Source organism: Tubulanus polymorphus, chromosome 1 (assembly GCF_964204645.1).
Source record: "Tubulanus polymorphus chromosome 1, tnTubPoly1.2, whole genome shotgun sequence".
Classification (NCBI taxonomy): domain Eukaryota; kingdom Metazoa; phylum Nemertea; class Palaeonemertea; order Tubulaniformes; family Tubulanidae; genus Tubulanus; species Tubulanus polymorphus.
In genome coordinates, this window is record NC_134025.1 from 27,562,640 (window position 1) to 27,580,287 (window position 17,648).

At 34.7% G+C, this 17,648-nt stretch overlaps 5 protein-coding genes across 6 annotated transcripts; 1 reads left to right on the plus strand and 4 right to left on the minus strand.

Annotated features, from left to right (window-relative positions):
• Positions 1–299: 299 nt before the first annotated feature.
• Positions 300–1,481, minus strand: LOC141915087 (hydroxysteroid 11-beta-dehydrogenase 1-like protein B). Its single transcript, XM_074806498.1, has 6 exons — positions 1,332–1,481; positions 1,153–1,251; positions 847–1,060; positions 546–683; positions 354–461; positions 300–307 (listed from the first exon to the last, which is right to left on the minus strand). Exons 1-6 carry the CDS (start codon positions 1,479–1,481, stop codon positions 300–302), a joined length of 717 nt encoding a protein of 238 aa, XP_074662599.1.
• A 1,001-nt stretch (positions 1,482–2,482) lies between these two features.
• Positions 2,483–7,580, minus strand: LOC141915507 (L-lactate dehydrogenase-like). Its single transcript, XM_074807073.1, has 10 exons — positions 7,487–7,580; positions 6,877–7,049; positions 6,678–6,795; positions 6,482–6,592; positions 6,336–6,398; positions 6,072–6,245; positions 5,866–5,983; positions 5,672–5,795; positions 4,063–4,223; positions 2,483–3,935 (listed from the first exon to the last, which is right to left on the minus strand). Exons 2-10 carry the CDS (start codon positions 7,024–7,026, stop codon positions 3,932–3,934), a joined length of 1,023 nt encoding a protein of 340 aa, XP_074663174.1. The 5' UTR covers positions 7,027–7,049; positions 7,487–7,580; the 3' UTR covers positions 2,483–3,931.
• Positions 7,581–7,663: 83 nt separating this feature from the next.
• Positions 7,664–11,613, minus strand: LOC141915506 (kanadaptin-like). 2 transcript variants are annotated; one of them, XM_074807071.1, is made up of 12 exons: positions 11,549–11,613; positions 10,269–11,025; positions 10,016–10,184; positions 9,814–9,936; positions 9,662–9,725; positions 9,445–9,587; positions 9,202–9,362; positions 8,872–9,125; positions 8,555–8,666; positions 8,096–8,470; positions 7,947–8,013; positions 7,664–7,856 (listed from the first exon to the last, which is right to left on the minus strand). In XM_074807071.1, exons 2-12 carry the CDS (start codon positions 11,016–11,018, stop codon positions 7,807–7,809), a joined length of 2,268 nt encoding a protein of 755 aa, XP_074663172.1. In that variant the 5' UTR covers positions 11,019–11,025; positions 11,549–11,613; the 3' UTR covers positions 7,664–7,806. The 2 variants fall into 2 exon arrangements, with proteins under 2 accessions (XP_074663172.1, XP_074663173.1); XM_074807072.1 differs by lacking the exon at positions 11,549–11,613 and adding an exon at positions 11,419–11,447.
• Positions 11,614–11,660: 47 nt separating this feature from the next.
• On the plus strand, positions 11,661–16,424 carry LOC141915505 (nuclear valosin-containing protein-like). Its single transcript, XM_074807070.1, has 23 exons — positions 11,661–11,832; positions 11,977–12,050; positions 12,157–12,206; positions 12,299–12,398; positions 12,485–12,539; positions 12,634–12,882; positions 12,971–13,043; positions 13,113–13,177; positions 13,259–13,393; positions 13,470–13,689; positions 13,905–14,046; positions 14,133–14,270; positions 14,350–14,564; positions 14,645–14,724; positions 14,803–14,925; positions 15,011–15,115; positions 15,195–15,257; positions 15,332–15,454; positions 15,531–15,630; positions 15,712–15,818; positions 15,911–15,987; positions 16,065–16,215; positions 16,303–16,424. The coding sequence occupies exons 1-23, from the start codon at positions 11,743–11,745 to the stop codon at positions 16,357–16,359; spliced, it is 2,592 nt and encodes an 863-aa protein (XP_074663171.1). The 5' UTR covers positions 11,661–11,742; the 3' UTR covers positions 16,360–16,424.
• Positions 16,425–16,534: 110 nt separating this feature from the next.
• Positions 16,535–17,642, minus strand: LOC141899367 (AP-4 complex subunit sigma-1-like). Its single transcript, XM_074785625.1, has 5 exons — positions 17,326–17,642; positions 17,127–17,213; positions 16,967–17,035; positions 16,867–16,878; positions 16,535–16,772 (listed from the first exon to the last, which is right to left on the minus strand). Exons 1-5 carry the CDS (start codon positions 17,461–17,463, stop codon positions 16,641–16,643), a joined length of 438 nt encoding a protein of 145 aa, XP_074641726.1. The 5' UTR covers positions 17,464–17,642; the 3' UTR covers positions 16,535–16,640.
• Positions 17,643–17,648: the final 6 nt, after the last annotated feature.

The window sequence follows — 17,648 nt, forward strand, 5'->3', positions numbered from 1 at the left end:
CTTACAGTAATTAATTAATTAATCTATCAACATGGGGTTCGATGATTGGCTGAACAAGCTGCCACGCCCCGCTAAATTTAAAATCGGTTTTGACAACGCAATGTGCTCTGTTGATTCGAGCTATGGCATTTTCATCACTTAAAAAACATTATTGTTAGAATTTAAAAGTGTTAGAAAATATAAAGATCTCCCAACTCATGGAAATAAATCCCATGATTAGCTATTATAAGATACATTTGACACTGGTAGAAATAAAGGTAATATTCTGCTGAACATGAACTTATTAAACCAACGATTCGTTATAATCCTGGAATTAATGAACGGGTAGTAAAGTTCTTCAATCCGATTTGAACCTGCCGTCACTATAGCTCGTGATACATCAACGGGATTCTCAAGAGGAAACCACTTCATCGCTCTTGTCGTGTTGAATTTATCCATTGCCGTATTTAACATATCTGTTTCTGAACAACAACAAAAAGGAAACCCATTTTACCTCGAAGTTTACAAGAATATATTTGGGCTTTATAGATAAAATGTATACCCACCAACTCCACCGATGATACATAGGGTAACTGACGTACGAACTCTGGTGAACTGGAATTGTATTCGAAGACTGGTAAAAAATCCATCCAGAGCAAACTTGGCTGCGGCGTAACTGTGTTGGAAAGGCGTGCCGATTTTCCCTGCAAGAGATACAATGTATTAATTCTACCCAGAAAGATACATTCGATAAAAAGAAATAAAAAAGATAGAATGTAGAAATGTACTCGGCGTTAAGGCGTTAAAATTATACAAAGTAATGAGAATATAACATCACCCAGCCCGCACCATGCCAAAAAAACTCACCAGCCACAGATGAAACCACAATGATGCGGCCTTCGTTTTTCGTAAGAAGCTTCAAAGCGTGAGAAGTAAGGTGTACGTAGCTTTTAAAATTCACGTCGATATATTCATCGAGCGTGGTTAGATTGGTCCTACTACCAGACCAGAATCCGAACTCTATCGGCGCTACATGATTTATTACTAAAACATCAATGGCACCCAAAATTATTTCCGTTTGCTGAAATAAAATGATTTCACATTGTTAGCGTAGTTCATTCGATAAGCAATAAGCACGTATACCGAGTATATACTTCGTCTTTAGATAATTACCTCAATCAAAAGTAAAGTATTTTCCATTTTGGACAAGTCAGTCGCTAAATAGGATACTGTTGCATTGTTGGGAGACAATTCTTTACAATGTTTAGCGACCTGGTAGATATAACTATATAATCTGAATATAACCGTTTGTTTCGACCAAACTGCAGAAGAAATTTCTACAATTAACTTACCTTCTGTAACAGGTGCCCTCTCCTTGCCGCTAACATAATAGATGATCCTAATTTTGCATATCTATAGGCTAACTGTTCACCAATACCAGAAGATGATCCGGTTATCAATACTCGTTTGCCAAACATTTCATCATCTATTAAAATCGCCATGCATTCTTCTGTACATTATGTCATCATTTCAGATGAATCAATAATAATAATAATAATAATAATAATATAATATATTTAATAATATATTCATTTACAGTCCGTTACATAAAAATATCTCAACAGACAATCAAGTTAAACAATGGACTATTCGATCTTTTAAGAAAGAGTTTTTGAAATTAGAAATGAGCTTCCCACCTGAAGGCGCAAAAATGCAAAAACCCACCTGTTTCATTTTCGGAACATATGTAACTTATCATGAAAGCAACGAAACCAATTCCAACTGTCACCCATAATACAGAAAATGGTCTGTTGGCAAACATCTTAGAATATTCTCTTACCCCCGAGGATTTCAGATATTTATACAAAAACCGACCCACTTCATTAGAAAGTTAAAAGTCTGAAAGGGAAATTTAGGTCTATCACTTTCCGAGAAAAGTGTTTAAAGCATGCAATGACAGTTTCTTGGAATCTTTTTTTCTTCTTTTTTCATCAGGTTTCTCTCGTTTGCATTCAACGAAGGCGTACGTATTTCGGCGGACTCGTTAATACGAGCATTTATTTCAGATCTAAATGTCATTTGCCAGAATACTGGTTATAAATATAATGGCCTCGAGCGTCTTTGTTATCAAACATTATAATTTGGGACATTGTATGATTTGCGTATAATAAAACACCATCAGTGACAAAATCCCGCAGTTGGATGGCTATGCCCCTGGTTACCTACATGAAAATATCGACAAATCACAACCAAATAACCAAAGCATCATGTGCCAACTTCGCTTTGAGTTTGCCAGAGAAAATTAATCCATTAATTTCTAAGTCAAATTTCAAAACTCAGAACAATATGGACGTGTCCTTGTCAAATCCTTCACTTGGGCTTCATCATTTCATCTCTCTATATACCGCACCTACATTTACTCCCACACCATTAAGCAAATGAAACCTCCATCAGAAGAACATGAAATAAAACATAAATTTACTATAGAGAATTTATTTAACCTTTGACTCTACTAGAACAATAACATCGTCTATATAACACATGACAATATCAAAAATCTAACGCCTATCTGGGGACACTGAATGCATTATTATATAAAGTGACTAAAATCACAGTCAAACTTTTACCTGATGTACAATGTACAAATATAATGTATTTTGACTCTAATCATTTATTTGATATCTAATTAACGATCAACAGAGGAAAAATTGAGGCAGGATCTTATTTAAGAGGGAGATCAAGAGACGCACTACAGTGATGAATAGACAGCTGTAAAATTGGTAGAATTCCGATTAACAAATGAATTCGATGTAAAGTTTTTGATATCTGATACCTGACAAACACGTTATCCTTAAAAGGAAACACATAATAAACAAAGTACTATTTATAATAGAATAAAGAAATGTTTATACAGCAGACTCCTTTTTACTTGGTACCATGAATCACTTTGGTAAACCAACTTTCTCATGAATTCCCTACGATGAAATTCTTATCTTGTCCAACTTTAAGATTTTAATGATAAAAATTTCTTTTTCGGGAGGAGTCTACTGTACATGCAACAACACAAATATGGCACATTGAATAAAGCAGATAAGAAATCCTGTGGAAGCTATTATTACTTTTTACACATAGGGTGGGATCACAATCTAATTCTTTTTTATACACATTACTCAGTCTTCTTAAAGCTGTTCAACCGTGTTTATAGAACGCCAACATAGTAAGCGTTACAGAGGTAGAGTTTTACAAACAAACGAAATGAAATGCAATGAAACATGGTCAGAGAATCTCTCGTCAATACAAAAGGTATGCAAGGTTTAATTTGATTAACTTTAAGTAACCGTGGTCATATGAAGCAAAGGGAAGAAGACTAGGTTTTGACTCTTGTCACGTGTAGATATGATTTACTAGCAACGTTAAACATATAAATGAATAGGAAATTGTATTAAATAAGGCATAAATAAAGAAGTAAGAGACATTTTGAACTGTTCTAATAACTTCACAAATTGTTCATCCTTTAATGGGCTTGAACATTTTTGCCAACATTAAAGTAATACCAACAATAAATCTAAATCTCATAATCAAATTTTAAAGCTCTTAATAAGATAACAATATCATCTTCAAAAACGAAGATTACTTCCACAAACTATGGATATGATTGTAAAATAATACAGTAAATGTAATTAGGTTTAGTAGCCGGGAGTTTTGGTAAGGGCATTAGCGTAACTATCAACAAGCTCATTCCTACTCTGAATTATTCATCATTACAGACCAATTTCGTTATGTAATCACCAAAGAACATATCCGATACAATAACAATAATAATTCAAGTCATATTTCTATAAAGCCGCGGAGCATCTATAACTATGTGCTTCTAGTTTAAGTACTGGTATATTCAGCCATCTACTAGCGGGATTAATACATAGTATCAGGCTTTACTATTCTGGGATAGCATTTACCTAGAAATAGAAACATTATCATTAACCATTGCAAGGACAATTTGTTAAAGATTTATGAATTTCATTTCTTTTTGAATATGTCTCCGCAATTAAGATGTATTAATACTGCTATTCTTATCTTGCGTACCATTTGATACTTTTAGTAACTTCTTGCAGAGTTTTAGCACTTTGCCTCAACTTCTCAATTTCGGATTCATCCAGTTTCTGATAGAGGATATGAGTAATTCCAGTTTCTCCGAGGACACATGGTAAACTCAGAAACACCTCCTCATCAATTCCATGAAATCCCTGAAAATATCAAGCACATATTTGAATGACTTATAAGTCCAAGTGGCCAAGTGGATTTTCCATAAAAATATTGGCAATTTCTTGAGAAATTCTATGACAGATGATTTCTACTAAATACATTTTGGATAATCGGTTCTTTTTGGTAAAATCAAAATTGGTAATCTCCTAGTCAAATAAAGTCCAATAAAATTCATAATCAGTTACAATTAAACACAAACAATTGATACCAGCACTATCTTCAAACAACAAATAGGTATAGGAGAAAAATCGTTGACAATATCTAATAGATCTCATTATACAGTAAACTTAACCTCTTCAGGTTAAATTTACTAAGAAGCTAATATAAGGGAAATATACAGCAGGAAGATGCATCATGCAGATAAACTTCTCTGTCCAATAAATCCAACTATATATTGTATCAAAACCCATCCACTTCTATGAATCTTTCAAAGTGAAAATGATTGTTTTAAGTTAGCATGGTTTGATGAATACACCTGATATTCTTGAATAAAATAAATCACTTTTTTTAGCAAGGTTTACTAGACAGCAAGCTCACATAAACAGCAATCTTCCCACCTACCTTATTCTGTTAAATACAGGTGAATATTTTAGCCAAACTTTCATTAGTTTGTAAGCTCATGAGTAAAATAAATGAAATATCTTTAACATTTTATAGTAAATGTCTTAGAGAGGAACAAAAACTTTTTTAAATCACTCATTAAGTGGAACCAAAAATTCAATCGACGAAGTGATGTTAACAAAATTCACTCAAAGGTCAGCTCCACGAACTAGGTAATCCCTAGAATTCAAAAATTGATAAATAGTTATTAAGAATTTTAATTTATCTCCATAGTTTGACTCATGAAGCTGACCTCTGCAGAAAAAAATCTCATAATCTCAGTGATTAAGTTCACTGTTCTAGATAATAAATAGTGAAGACTCACCCGCATTAACTCAAGTTCTTTCAAAATCATAATTGTTTACCTCAAATATACACTTTGATTGTAGTAATTTTGAAGTAAGGATAATAATTCTCAATATCCAAGATGCAATAGATGTAGAAGCCAATATCTTAAAGTGATAATTATTACTTCTATGTTTCGTAGTGGTAATATATTACTACTCGTGGTGATGCAGATGAGATGATTAGCTATTAAATCTGGGCACATACCTTCTGTGAAATAATCAAACGTAAAGACAAAATGCAAGGTATTTCAAACACAGTACAGGCATAAACTAGGCAAAGCAATTATTCAATGAGCAATCAGTTAATGCATTATTGATGATGGGGCATTCTTCGCCGTGAATATTGCTAAACCTATGAAGGGATCAATTCGGAATAAGTAGTTAAATTACTACCGGTTCCTACTACATAAACATTTTCCTCTTATGGAGTAGAATTCTATGATAAATATATCTTATTATAAAGCACCGAACCAAGCGTTTACCTGAATCAGTGTTGAAAGGGCGTACACATTTCTCGTATTCTTGAAAATGGAGTGACAGATTGTGGACACCATAAGACCTATTGCCCATGAAGTGTAACCTTTCAGTTTGATTATCTCATAAGCACTGAAAGAATGAACAGTCACTTCAAAGCATAGTACACGTGTACAAGGAAGGAGCACATCAGCAAGCTTACCTACTAACGACTTCCTTATGAATATCTTTCCAGTTCTCGGAGTCTCCTTCCATTCCAAGACTTGGATTAATGCTTTTAAGAGTTGTTCCCGCTACATTCACACCACTCCACACAGGAACTAGATATTCAAAACAGAATAAAAACATCAATTTCGGCATCAAGAAATAAAATCAGCACAAGAGAGTCAGATGAATTAACAAACATACCACTAGTATCACCGTGTTCCCCGATAATCCAACCATGACAACTCGCAGGAGCTATGTTGAGTTTCTGACTCATTAGGAATCTGAATCGCGACGAATCCAACATAGTTCCGCTGCCTATAACTCGATTCTTTGGAAGACCGCTTATTTTCCACGCGACATAAGTAAGAATATCAACTGAAATCAGTGGAAAAATTCTTAAATTTTTCATTCAGTTCAATAAAACAAGATTTGCAATAATGTGGAAATTCTTTGGTGAGAACTTACCAGGGTTTGATATGATGAGAAGAATTGTATCAGGACTATACTTGATTAGGTTTGGGATAATAACTGAAATACAGTAATAAATAAAGTTCATTAATCTGAAAGTACAATTTACACGTTACTGGATATTTGTTTCTGATGAATCCTACATTTGAAAATCTCGACATTTTTCTGTACAAGATCTAATCTGGATTCTCCATCTCGCTGACGAGCTCCAGCTGTTACGACACAGATTTTTGAACCTGCTGTGACTTTATAATCTGAAACATTTAATCAAATTACTCCATCAAGCTTTATACAAATGCTTTTTCGAAAATCTTCCACTTTATTCCTATGTCTATATACCTGTCGATGCCTTGATAGTGACTTTTTTCAGGAATGCTTGACCGTGTTGCAAATCCATCATTTCTCCCTTTAACTTTTCTGGAATTACATCTACCAATGCTATTTCACTCGCAACATTCTGCAAAATCAAAACATCACAATTCAAAATCTATGTAACAATTTGAAGTCTTCTTTCATATGTTTTTCAGCGTTGACAGACCTGTAACATGACTGTGAAGGCACAGGCCATTCCTACTTGTCCCACACCGACCACAGACACTTTTGAATGTGGTGTTTCATGACAAGGCGCGACTTCCATCATCAGTTTGGACATCGTTTCACACAATATCGGCTGATCTTCTTCCGCCATTTTCACTCTATGTGTACTTGAACCTGAAAATCAATGTTTAACAATAATGTGGTAAAACAATCATCGACTTAAAGTTGTATAGCAGACTAGTCTTAATTCAAGACGTTGTTACGGCCCCCTCCAACAGTTTGGGAACAACAAACGGCTAGTTTGAGATCTATTTATTATGCCAAGTGCTGTCAGTCAGTGCTTCTCGATGACGATGATTATATTCGTCATCACAATGTCTTGATTAAAAGACAGAGCCTGGCAGAAGAGACAGATTCAAGCACAGCAGTAATAATACACAGCATCCCAGACGTGCGTGGTGAAACTAGGTCAGGTGGGTACGGTTGTTGCAGTCGATGACTCGATATCGCGAATTCACACTTCTCAGCGGTATTTCAGAAAAAAACCAAACCAATTATGAAACGAATAGATTTCAAAAACATTTCCTCAGTGTATTCTAGATGTACTTTACCTCGACTAAGCAGAAATTCTCTATTTGAACAAGAAAATGACCTTAGGATGCCTTTCAAATGAACTAATCTGACAGTTCATGTATAACGTGGAGCCGCTTCTTTGCCACCGTAAATACTCGATAGTAGGTTCGAATCCCAGAATTAACAAACTCTCAGTAAATACGCATTATTATCGGAAAATCATTTATTCATATTCACACTAAAAGTTATAACATTGTGAAATCATAATCAAATCATTGAAAACATGATTCAGTCAGTATCTTTCCATTCCATAAATACATATCCCAGCAGCTGTAGCACACCTCAGCTGGACGAGACCTCAGTAACCATACTTCTCATTGAGTTTCGTTTTCCCATCTCCCGTTTGATCTAAATGACATATCGAGTAATATAGTTTTTATATTATATCATTGACGAACAGTATAAATAATCCCAATTGGTTTTACAGTGAATACTTACCGGCTGGTGGCATCCATACTGCGTAGTTAGGATCATCTGTTTCGGTATACTCTTTCATCTTTTTCACCTGAAAAAACGAACAAGCACAAAATATAATTACATCCGGACACATTTTCACATTTAGAAATTACGGGTCGTATTTTCTTTACCTTTGAAACAAGTTTATCCGATTTTCGTTTAATTGGAAATGATTTCACTTCAGCAGATTTATCCAATTTCGATGGATTTTCAGTTCTTTGACATTTATCCGATTTAACTTCCTTACTATTGACTTTAGAATCCGTTTCAGTTTGTGATAATTGAGAGCTATTTTCATTTTTAGTTTGCATTTTATCAATTTTGACCACTTTTTCCAGTTTATCCTCATTTGGTTTTATAAGACCGTAAGATTTCTCATTCACTGGCGAATTGTCTGTAGTCTTAATGTGATCCTTTGAATCCTCAACTGTGCTCTTTTTTTCTACAACTGCTGTTTCATTTTCATCGTCATCTTCTTCAACTTCTACTTCAGAATGTTGAAATCCCTGTAAATGAGACATTTCGTATAAAAAGACCAATCAGGAATAAACTGTATAATATGCCACGAGTAGAATTTGGAATACACTTACTGGATCTGATGTTTGTTGGACAGCAGGTTTTAAGACAGGACCTTTGATTTTACCAGTTAAGGGTAGAGTTCCTTTCTGTGCATCATTGGTTATGGCTGCCTTCTGTTCAAGTCTTTAAAACAAACATTTTAAATTAGTTTTTAACAAATATTACAGTCAAACTGGCTTTAGTTGTCATAAGAAAAGTCGTCACTATTTTTTTTTCCCAATTTGTATTTCCATTCAATTAACTAAGCAGAAGTTATCAACATAATGATCATCTCAACTACACATATGCAAGTTTGACTTTAGTAGCAAAATCCTCATGAGAAGCTTACTTCATAATAGCCGGTAATGAAGCTGGCTTCGCAATATTCGCCAATCTTCGTAGTTTTTGTTCTTGGTGTTTCAATTCGAAAAGTTGACTTTTTAATTTCATACGAGTTCTTTTATCCATAGCACCAGATTTCAGCGAGGACATGTAAGCGTCTAAGTCATCGACGTCGTCCGATTCCAGCGTAGCCTGCTTCGCGTTTTCAAGTTGCTTCGTGATTTCGACAATTTCAGTTTCAATCACTTTTAACTTTTCAACCTGTTAGAAAGAATTCAAGGTTAATCTAATATCTAATCCAATTTTCAATCCAATTTTCATACTAAATGAAATTTACCAATGAATCGTATGTTTCAACTGTATCGCTATCTTTTCCAGCTTTTTTCATGCGTTCAAGTCGTTTCTGTTCAATGACACCGGTTCGATCTAAAAACGTATCATCGTCGCTGTCATAGAAATCATCGTCCTCCCAATTCTTCTTCTTTCTCTTCTTACTCTCTAAAACCAATCACCATAAGAGAGTCGATTAGCAATCAACGAAATGCAAACTCAAAAATAAACTACAAGATCATTAACATACCATGACTAGATTTTCGAAGTTCTCCGAGTCGGTCTAGAATTCGCAATGCTTCCATCGCGCATGCAACAACAGCGTCTTTCTTTTTTCCGGATACGAGAGCTTCAGCTACCATCGGATGACCAGTTGACGTATCAACAGGCAACCTGAACAACAACAGATCACATCGAAATTTAGAAACATTTCTCAAAACTCGCTCATCAAATATGTAGATACTTACTCGATTCGACAATGATGCTTCCCATATCCAGCAGCAAGAAACTCATATTCAGGAATGTCATGACCTAAAAACATAGCATTACGGTGACTGATTTATTGTAGCAGTATTCTTAGTAATATGAATCAAACATATAGTTTAAGTATTGTACTTACCTTCACGTTCAAAGTATTTTTTCAATTCTTTCTTGGGATCGTCAAAAGTCAGTTCACTTTCTTCAGCCAAGGCAAAAGGGTTTACTTCATCTGGCTCCTCACTATCTTCAATAGCATCATCTCCTTTAAGACAAACATCACTGTCATTAGTACGAATGTATCAATTTGTACACTGAGGAATACATAAAAAGAGAAATCTCACCCATTCCCCATGAACAACTCGTGTCCTGTTGTACTTTCTGTTTTGCGGCTTCAATCTCGTCTAGATTAGCTTGTTTCAGCAGTTCCGCTTGGGCCTTCTGTTTCTCTCTCTGTAACTTCATTTCAGTAATCGTAAGTTCTGATTCGGCATCTTGGTCATCAGGTGGGCCCTGGAAAATAAAAAGATTTTGTTTATTAAAATCAGTTCCATCATCTTTAGTTTTGAGTATACCAAATTTTCAGTTGAATCTTACTTGCAGGATGTAAAGTCTTGAACTGCCTCCAAATTTGATAACATGACCGACTCGAATGCGATAATACGTACGAGGGTGAACTTTATTCTTATTAATCCAAGTTCCATGCGTACTATCTAGATCATATAGATACCATCCAACCTCGTTATTATCAGTTTTCTGAACACAATATTGAACTATAGCGTGATGACGAGACAATGATAAATGCTCCATGCTAACGTCACAGCTCGGAAGACGACCAAATACATAGAACGGCTTATCGGTGAGTTTAATTGTGTCGATTATAGTTCCATTTTTTAAGATTTCAAATTGATATTCCGTTTCACATAAACCGCTCCACGCTGGTTCCTTGTAAGGTATTGACGTCTGAGCATGTTTTAGTTTTTCAGCTGGAGATAGAGATTTCATTTTAGAATCACTTTTCGGCGGCTTAGGAACATTTTTGGCTAATGTCTGCGTTTGCTGTGAATTATTTTCACCTGATGGTGATAGTTTAGCTGTATTCACTTTTGGCAAGCTTGCAGGTAAGATGAAAGTAGGCTTCTTGAATGCGGTGCTTTCCGATTCTGTTTTATCCTCATTAGTTTCCATTGGTTTCTCTTCAGACTTTGACAATGTCTCATCCACATTTTGTTCCATTTTCACAGATGAAGAAAGATCTTTGGATGATTTATCGTCACTTTCTAGTTCACACGCTTTTTTCTCTTCCTCCTGATGATGGGGTAAATCATAAGTATTTTCAGTAGCCATTTCAAGCCTAAAATGAAATTAAAATCGCATATTAAGAAAAAAACAAAAGCATCCATGGATAGTAGGGTATGTCTGTAAAAAGCATAGGTATAAAAATAGCTGTTGTTCCAACCAGAGATTGTCGGATATTGAGACTAGCATTTTTGGAATAAACAAAATCTAAACCACAGGGGGCCAGTTGCATAGTCATGACTTAGATTTAAGACCAGTTAAAGACCAACTTAGTTCTATAGCCAATCTAACAACTTAAGACCAGTCTTAAGATTTAAGACAACTTTTGGACTTAAGTCACGACTGTGCAAACAACCATATTATGAATATCATTTAGCAAGTTTCAATAAGCTTCATCTTCTTCATGAAATAAATATAGATTTATTGAATTGATAGAATTTCTTCTCACTATCAACTAGAAAACTAAATCTAGCCGGCTGGTTCGGTTGGTAAAAAGCTCATTTAGCTGCTATCTTATCTATTCTCATAATACAACAACGCCATAGGGCCATCAATAGTTGTTGTCTAAATATTCGTACTTTTTCCGGTTCTTTCTAAAATAATTTCGGCATTGATCCAATTAGGCCGCCCAGTTGTCCCAATATAAAGTTCCGTTGTGAAGTCCGGCATCCATCGAGACCGAGCCGTCATCCGGCGCTACTGTGGAGCCAATTCAATTCAATTGATTTCATACATACATGCTGGCTTCAAAAAACAAATCGACACTGTTAAAATGGAAAAATCTAAACGAAAACAGAATGACATGAAGCCAAAACAACAGCAATATATAGCAGACCAAAGATTAGTCGGCAGAGTTCGACAGGTACGAATTTATTCTCTTTGATCCGTAAAAATTGCCACTTTTGAAAATACATACCTTGCGGAAATAATGTAATATACAAATTTAAATTAACGTTTATTCCATTGTCCGTTATTATATTATATTTCTATTCTTGTTCGTATTCAGTATTTGACACAAATGAAAAATCAAAAAGTCATAAATGTCAATACAATGGCACAAGATTTACGTTTACAGTATACGTAAGTATAACTCTTTCCTTGCCACGAGCCTTGCAATACGTGTCATTACAGTTCTGCAATAATGCGCATTTCGAAGTGTTTGAAAAATGATCTGTCTCAATTTCAGTGAATACAACAGAAGAAAAGAAAATGCTTTCCGAAAACTAGTAGATAAAGGTACAAGATCATCATAATTGAGATACATTTAACCAATATGATTTGTAATTGATATGATTTGTAATTTTCCCTACATCTTTTTATTCTATTAGCGTATTCAATTGTTTGTGAGGATGCTAAACTCCCTACTGTTGATGAAACATGTAAATACGAAGAGCAATACTTAGCAAAGAAAAGAAAAACTGAGAATGAGTAAGATAGTCATAATTTATTGAGATACCTCTAAAAAGCAGAGTTAATGATATGATGATTTGCGATGTGTTTTTCTCTATTTGAAGCGATAACAGTAATGACAGTTTTTCATCAGACAATGAAGAATATACAATCTATGAGGTAGAGCACCGATGAATAATTTTCATTAAACTATATCTATCATATCAAGAAGATATATTCAGAAAATTTTCATAATACGTATAATGATTTTCAGAACAAGAATTCTATGAATAATATGATGAGTAACATGTATAAGAAGGCGTCATCAACACCATCAAACTCACGGCCCTCGTCTAGGCCTCCTTCCGGACAAAATACACCGAAACGTGAATCCGATGAACAACCTTTATATTTTATCGATAAAACTGGATCGGAAAAACCTTCAACTCCACAAAGTTCGAACAATGCTATAAATAAGACAATCAAAGATCAACCAGAAAAAACAACTGATGAAAGAATACCGGTAGGTCCTTATTCGTTATAGCAGTTCAGTGAGTTGTAGTTATGAATGGTAGATATTGCAATACTACCCAGTACATCGTTTATTTCAGACCAGTTCAAAGGTGAAAGGAAAAATGGTTAGAAAAACCAAAGATGATAAGACGGAATCTACGAAAAAGAAAGGTACTATATTTGATCTGAATGGGTTGAACATTTTTCACATATGACTGTGTCATTCTAACGATCTTTTAGTCACTGAAGTTCAGATGTCCAAAGTAACATTTGATGATGTTGGTGGAAGTGAATCAACATTGAAGGTCTGTTATAGTTATTTTGCATATAATGCCGAATATTGTTGTTTAGTATTACGGGTCTTAGTATTTACTTACGCTATGTAGGAAATTGTAAAACTGCTCGTCCACATGAAACATCCAGAAGTTTATGAGAAGCTCGGTGTAACACCTCCGCGAGGTTTCTTACTGCATGGACCTCCTGGATGTGGAAAGACATTATTGGCTCATGCTATAGCTGGGGTAGGTGTTAAACATACACGACAGTGAGTCTTTTAGTTTGTATTGGTACATTTTGTTTATTCTATATTCATATTAGGAGTTGGAGATACCATTTATTAAGATAGCAGCTACTGAAGTGGTATCAGGGGTATCTGGAGATTCAGAAGAGAAAGTGCGAGATTTATTTAAAATGGCTATTTCTACTGCACCATGTATTCTATTCTTCGATGAGATCGATGCTATTACACCGAAAAGAGAAACTGCATCGAAAGACATGGAACGCCGGATAGTCGCCCAACTTTTATCATGCATGGATGGTGAGTTAATTCAGCTTATTTGTATCATATCGTATCGTTCTCGCAATCGAAAAGGAAGTCTTTTTAAAGCCTATTACTAGGTCGCTGTAGTGTTTCGCTTTTTGTTTTGTTAGACTTTGCCAGCCACATTGTTTATAATCATGATACACAACATCCAAGGGATAATAGATTATATCTATATTAGTATTCATCTCGTTATTAATGCTATCTTGTAGATTTATCGACGACTGCCAAGGCTCATGTTCTAGTTATTGGTGCCACAAATAGACCGGATTCACTTGATCCTGCCCTACGAAGAGCTGGACGATTTGATAGGGAAATTTCTCTTGGAATTCCAGATGAACCAGCAAGGATGAGGTCCTAAATTCAAAAATGAAAATATAATGTTCTAGTAAGCTTAATTGTAGATAGTAAGCTTAACTTGATGTAGGATATCTTTTTAGAATTATGCAAGTTTTATGTCGAAAACTGCGCCTTGCACAAGACTTTGACTATCATTATTTGGCCCGGAATACACCAGGATTTGTTGGAGCTGATCTAATGGCTTTAGCAAGGGAGGCTGCCATGACTGCTGTTAACAGGTAAGTTATATGAAAGCAAACTATCGTATGAATGTTTGTCTACCAAATTCCAATGACACTGAAAATCTTATTTATTAAGAGTTTTCCATGATATAGAAGCAATGAGGTTACAGAAATTACCAGCAATATCAAATGCTGAATGTAAAGAAATGACAAATGCTGCTGAGATTATGGATGTAACAAATGCTGAATGTACAGATGCAGTAAATGGTGAAAGTATGGATGTAACAAATGCTGAAACAGATGTCAAACAACTTCTTCCTGTTCCCACTATTAAAGATGACATAAAATCTGGTAGATTTATTTTTTGAGGTATCTCTGCATTAATTATTTTAGTTCTATAGTATTCGTTAACTATGATTTATTTCGTTCAGTCCTTGTTTGGCTTAAGGAGCAGCCTCCACTGAATGATGAACAATTAGCAGAGCTTTGCATTACAATTGATGATTTTCAGGTTAGTAACAAGATAGAAGTGCATAATTTACAATTTAAAAGTTGCATTGTTGACAGGATAATACATTCATGATTTCAGCATGCCCTCAAGGTTGTTCAACCATCAGCGAAACGGGAAGGATTTGCCACTATACCCGATGTAACATGGGATGATATTGGAGCCTTACAGGAAGTTAGAGCAGAACTTCAAATTTCAGTTCTTGTAAGTAATTTGTACATCACCGACCCAAATTTCAATCCTACCTGTATTTCATAAGTCCATGAATGAATTGGTTTTTATATTTCAGGCTCCAGTTCGTCATCAAGAACATTTCAAATCATTAGGATTAACAACACCTCCGGGCATTCTTTTAGCCGGTCCCCCAGGATGTGGGAAAACATTATTGGCTAAGGTATGAATCTTTCATTATTCATACAGAGTTCATTATTCTACATATTCAATTAATCTATGTTAATCATTGTTTATTTCAGGCAGTTGCGAATGAATCTGGTATCAACTTCATATCAGTAAAAGGACCAGAATTACTCAATATGGTAAACTTTCTACACAAAGATTTGATAAGAGGTTTTTGCACGTATTTACAACAATGTTTTATTCATTTGTACAGTATGTCGGTGAGAGTGAAAGAGCTGTAAGACAAGTATTCCAAAGAGCTAGAAGTTCTGCTCCATGCGTCATCTTCTTTGATGAATTAGATGCTCTTTGTCCAAAACGTTCACATTCTGGGGAGGTAAATATTCATTTCATTTGTCGAGCGCTTGATTGTTCAATTTACAAAATTAATCCCTGATTGGGTTATATTTCAGGGAGGTGCAAGTGTTCGCGTTGTGAATCAACTGCTCACTGAAATGGACGGCTTAGAAGAAAGAAAACAAGTATTTATCATGGGTGCCACAAATAGACCAGGTATCAATAACAGCACAATATATTATTATCAATATTAGTTAATCTATAACTGACTTTCGTCGATCAAATTTGTTTCTGCAGATATAATAGATCCAGCTATTCTCAGACCTGGACGACTAGATAAGATTTTGTATGTTGGATTACCCGGGCCAGTAGACCGTCTTGATATCCTGAAAACGCTTACAAAGGTAAGTTGAATCATCATTTTATTTGCCTCGGCTGTTTATATAACTTAATGTTTATATGTACTGTATGGGAGATTATTTATTTATTATTTCAGAATGGTACTAAGCCTAAATTGAACGAAGATGTGGATCTGGAAAAAATAGCAAATCACGAATTATGTAAAGGCTTCACGTAAGTCAAATCCTTCCTATTCACTCTCATGCATTCTCCTGATAGTATTGGAATCAAACCCTGTTTCATTGTTTCAGTGGAGCAGATTTAGCTGCTTTAGTCAGAGAAGCGTCCGTCTCAGTTTTAAGAGAATGTTTGTCTGATACAGTTTTTCCATCAACAATCGAAGTTCGACACAAGCATTTTGAAACTGCATTTATCAAAGTCAAACCTTCTGTCTCATCCAAGGTAACGAATATTTATATGGTTGTTATACTTTTCGATCCATGTCTTAGAAATGTGAACGACTACAGAAAAATGATATTTTATTTTCAGGATAAAAAGCTGTATGAAAGTATTCAAAACAGAATAAGTGTGGGTGCAGATAGCTAACATTAATATCTCATTAATATGGTAGTGATTTATCTGTGATTTACTGCATTTTAAATAAATGATTATGAAATAATGAAGTGCCTGTTTAATGATATTGGAAGTCGAGTAAAATCTTCAGTTACAGAATTCAATAAGAAAAGAAACTTGGAATCTCAATTATATACAAAGTTCTTTATTTTTCATTTTATATAACAAACAATATATGGCAGTATTCTTGTATGTTGCATGTATCACAGACACAACAAGTTTGTTCAAGTTTCATAGATTCATAGTATCTTATGTCACCATCGTTTCGCCATCTGATCCAATAATCGAACCGGGGCTAAAATCTTGTTTTGATTCGTTTCAATAATTCTTCCATTCACAACAATTTCATCGAGGATGAAGTAAACTTTCTCTAGATTGAAAATAATCTGTTTATCGCATGAAGGAACAGAATCACAAATATTTCAATATGGTACGAATAGAAATCTTGCAAACTTTTTTGGTTTGAGTTTAAAAGGATACATCTTCTTCACACTGGAATTAAAAACAGAAATAACATATTCAGTATCATAAAAGCGCGGCGAAGAGAAATCTGTGAATATGTTCGATATGTCATACTTACTGCTTGCTCAAAATATGTGTCCATGGTTTCAACAAATAGATGAATCAACTCTAAAACAGCAAGCTCATTCTGAAGAAAAAATATTTGTGCAGTATTATTAAGATAGTGTAAATAGTGCATTGATAATGATAGCGTGTTAATGGAGACTGGCATTATTTACCTCAAACTCTTCCACTCCTATGATGAAATACAGTGCTGCATACCTTCTATACACCAACTTGAAATCTCTATATTCGAGGAATGAACACTGGAAATTAATGAATTACAAATTTAATATGTTAGATTTTCATACATAATTTTTTAAAATATAGACTCATTTTTTAGATCAAGTTTCCCAAAAAATAATTGGCTAATTCTACCTGACTATCAGTTCTCTTTAAACATCGTTGGACTGCTTCAGTCACTATCAAATCCTTTTCTTCCGTTGAAACTGAGTCGTAAAATTGAGATACCCTAACTTGTCCCTGTTTATTTACAACCAAAATAAATTTGATCATCTTTCACACTGATGAAACCAACTCTGAACGGAACTAGATGGTGCTGACCTCTGGCAGTAGAGCCTCGTATTACTTCCGTAAACAACTAATTTCAAAGATCGATTTCAAGTTCGCTTTTCGATGACAACTCTCGATGCAAGCATATACGGAACCTTAACATCATTATGATAAGGTGTGCCAAGGTT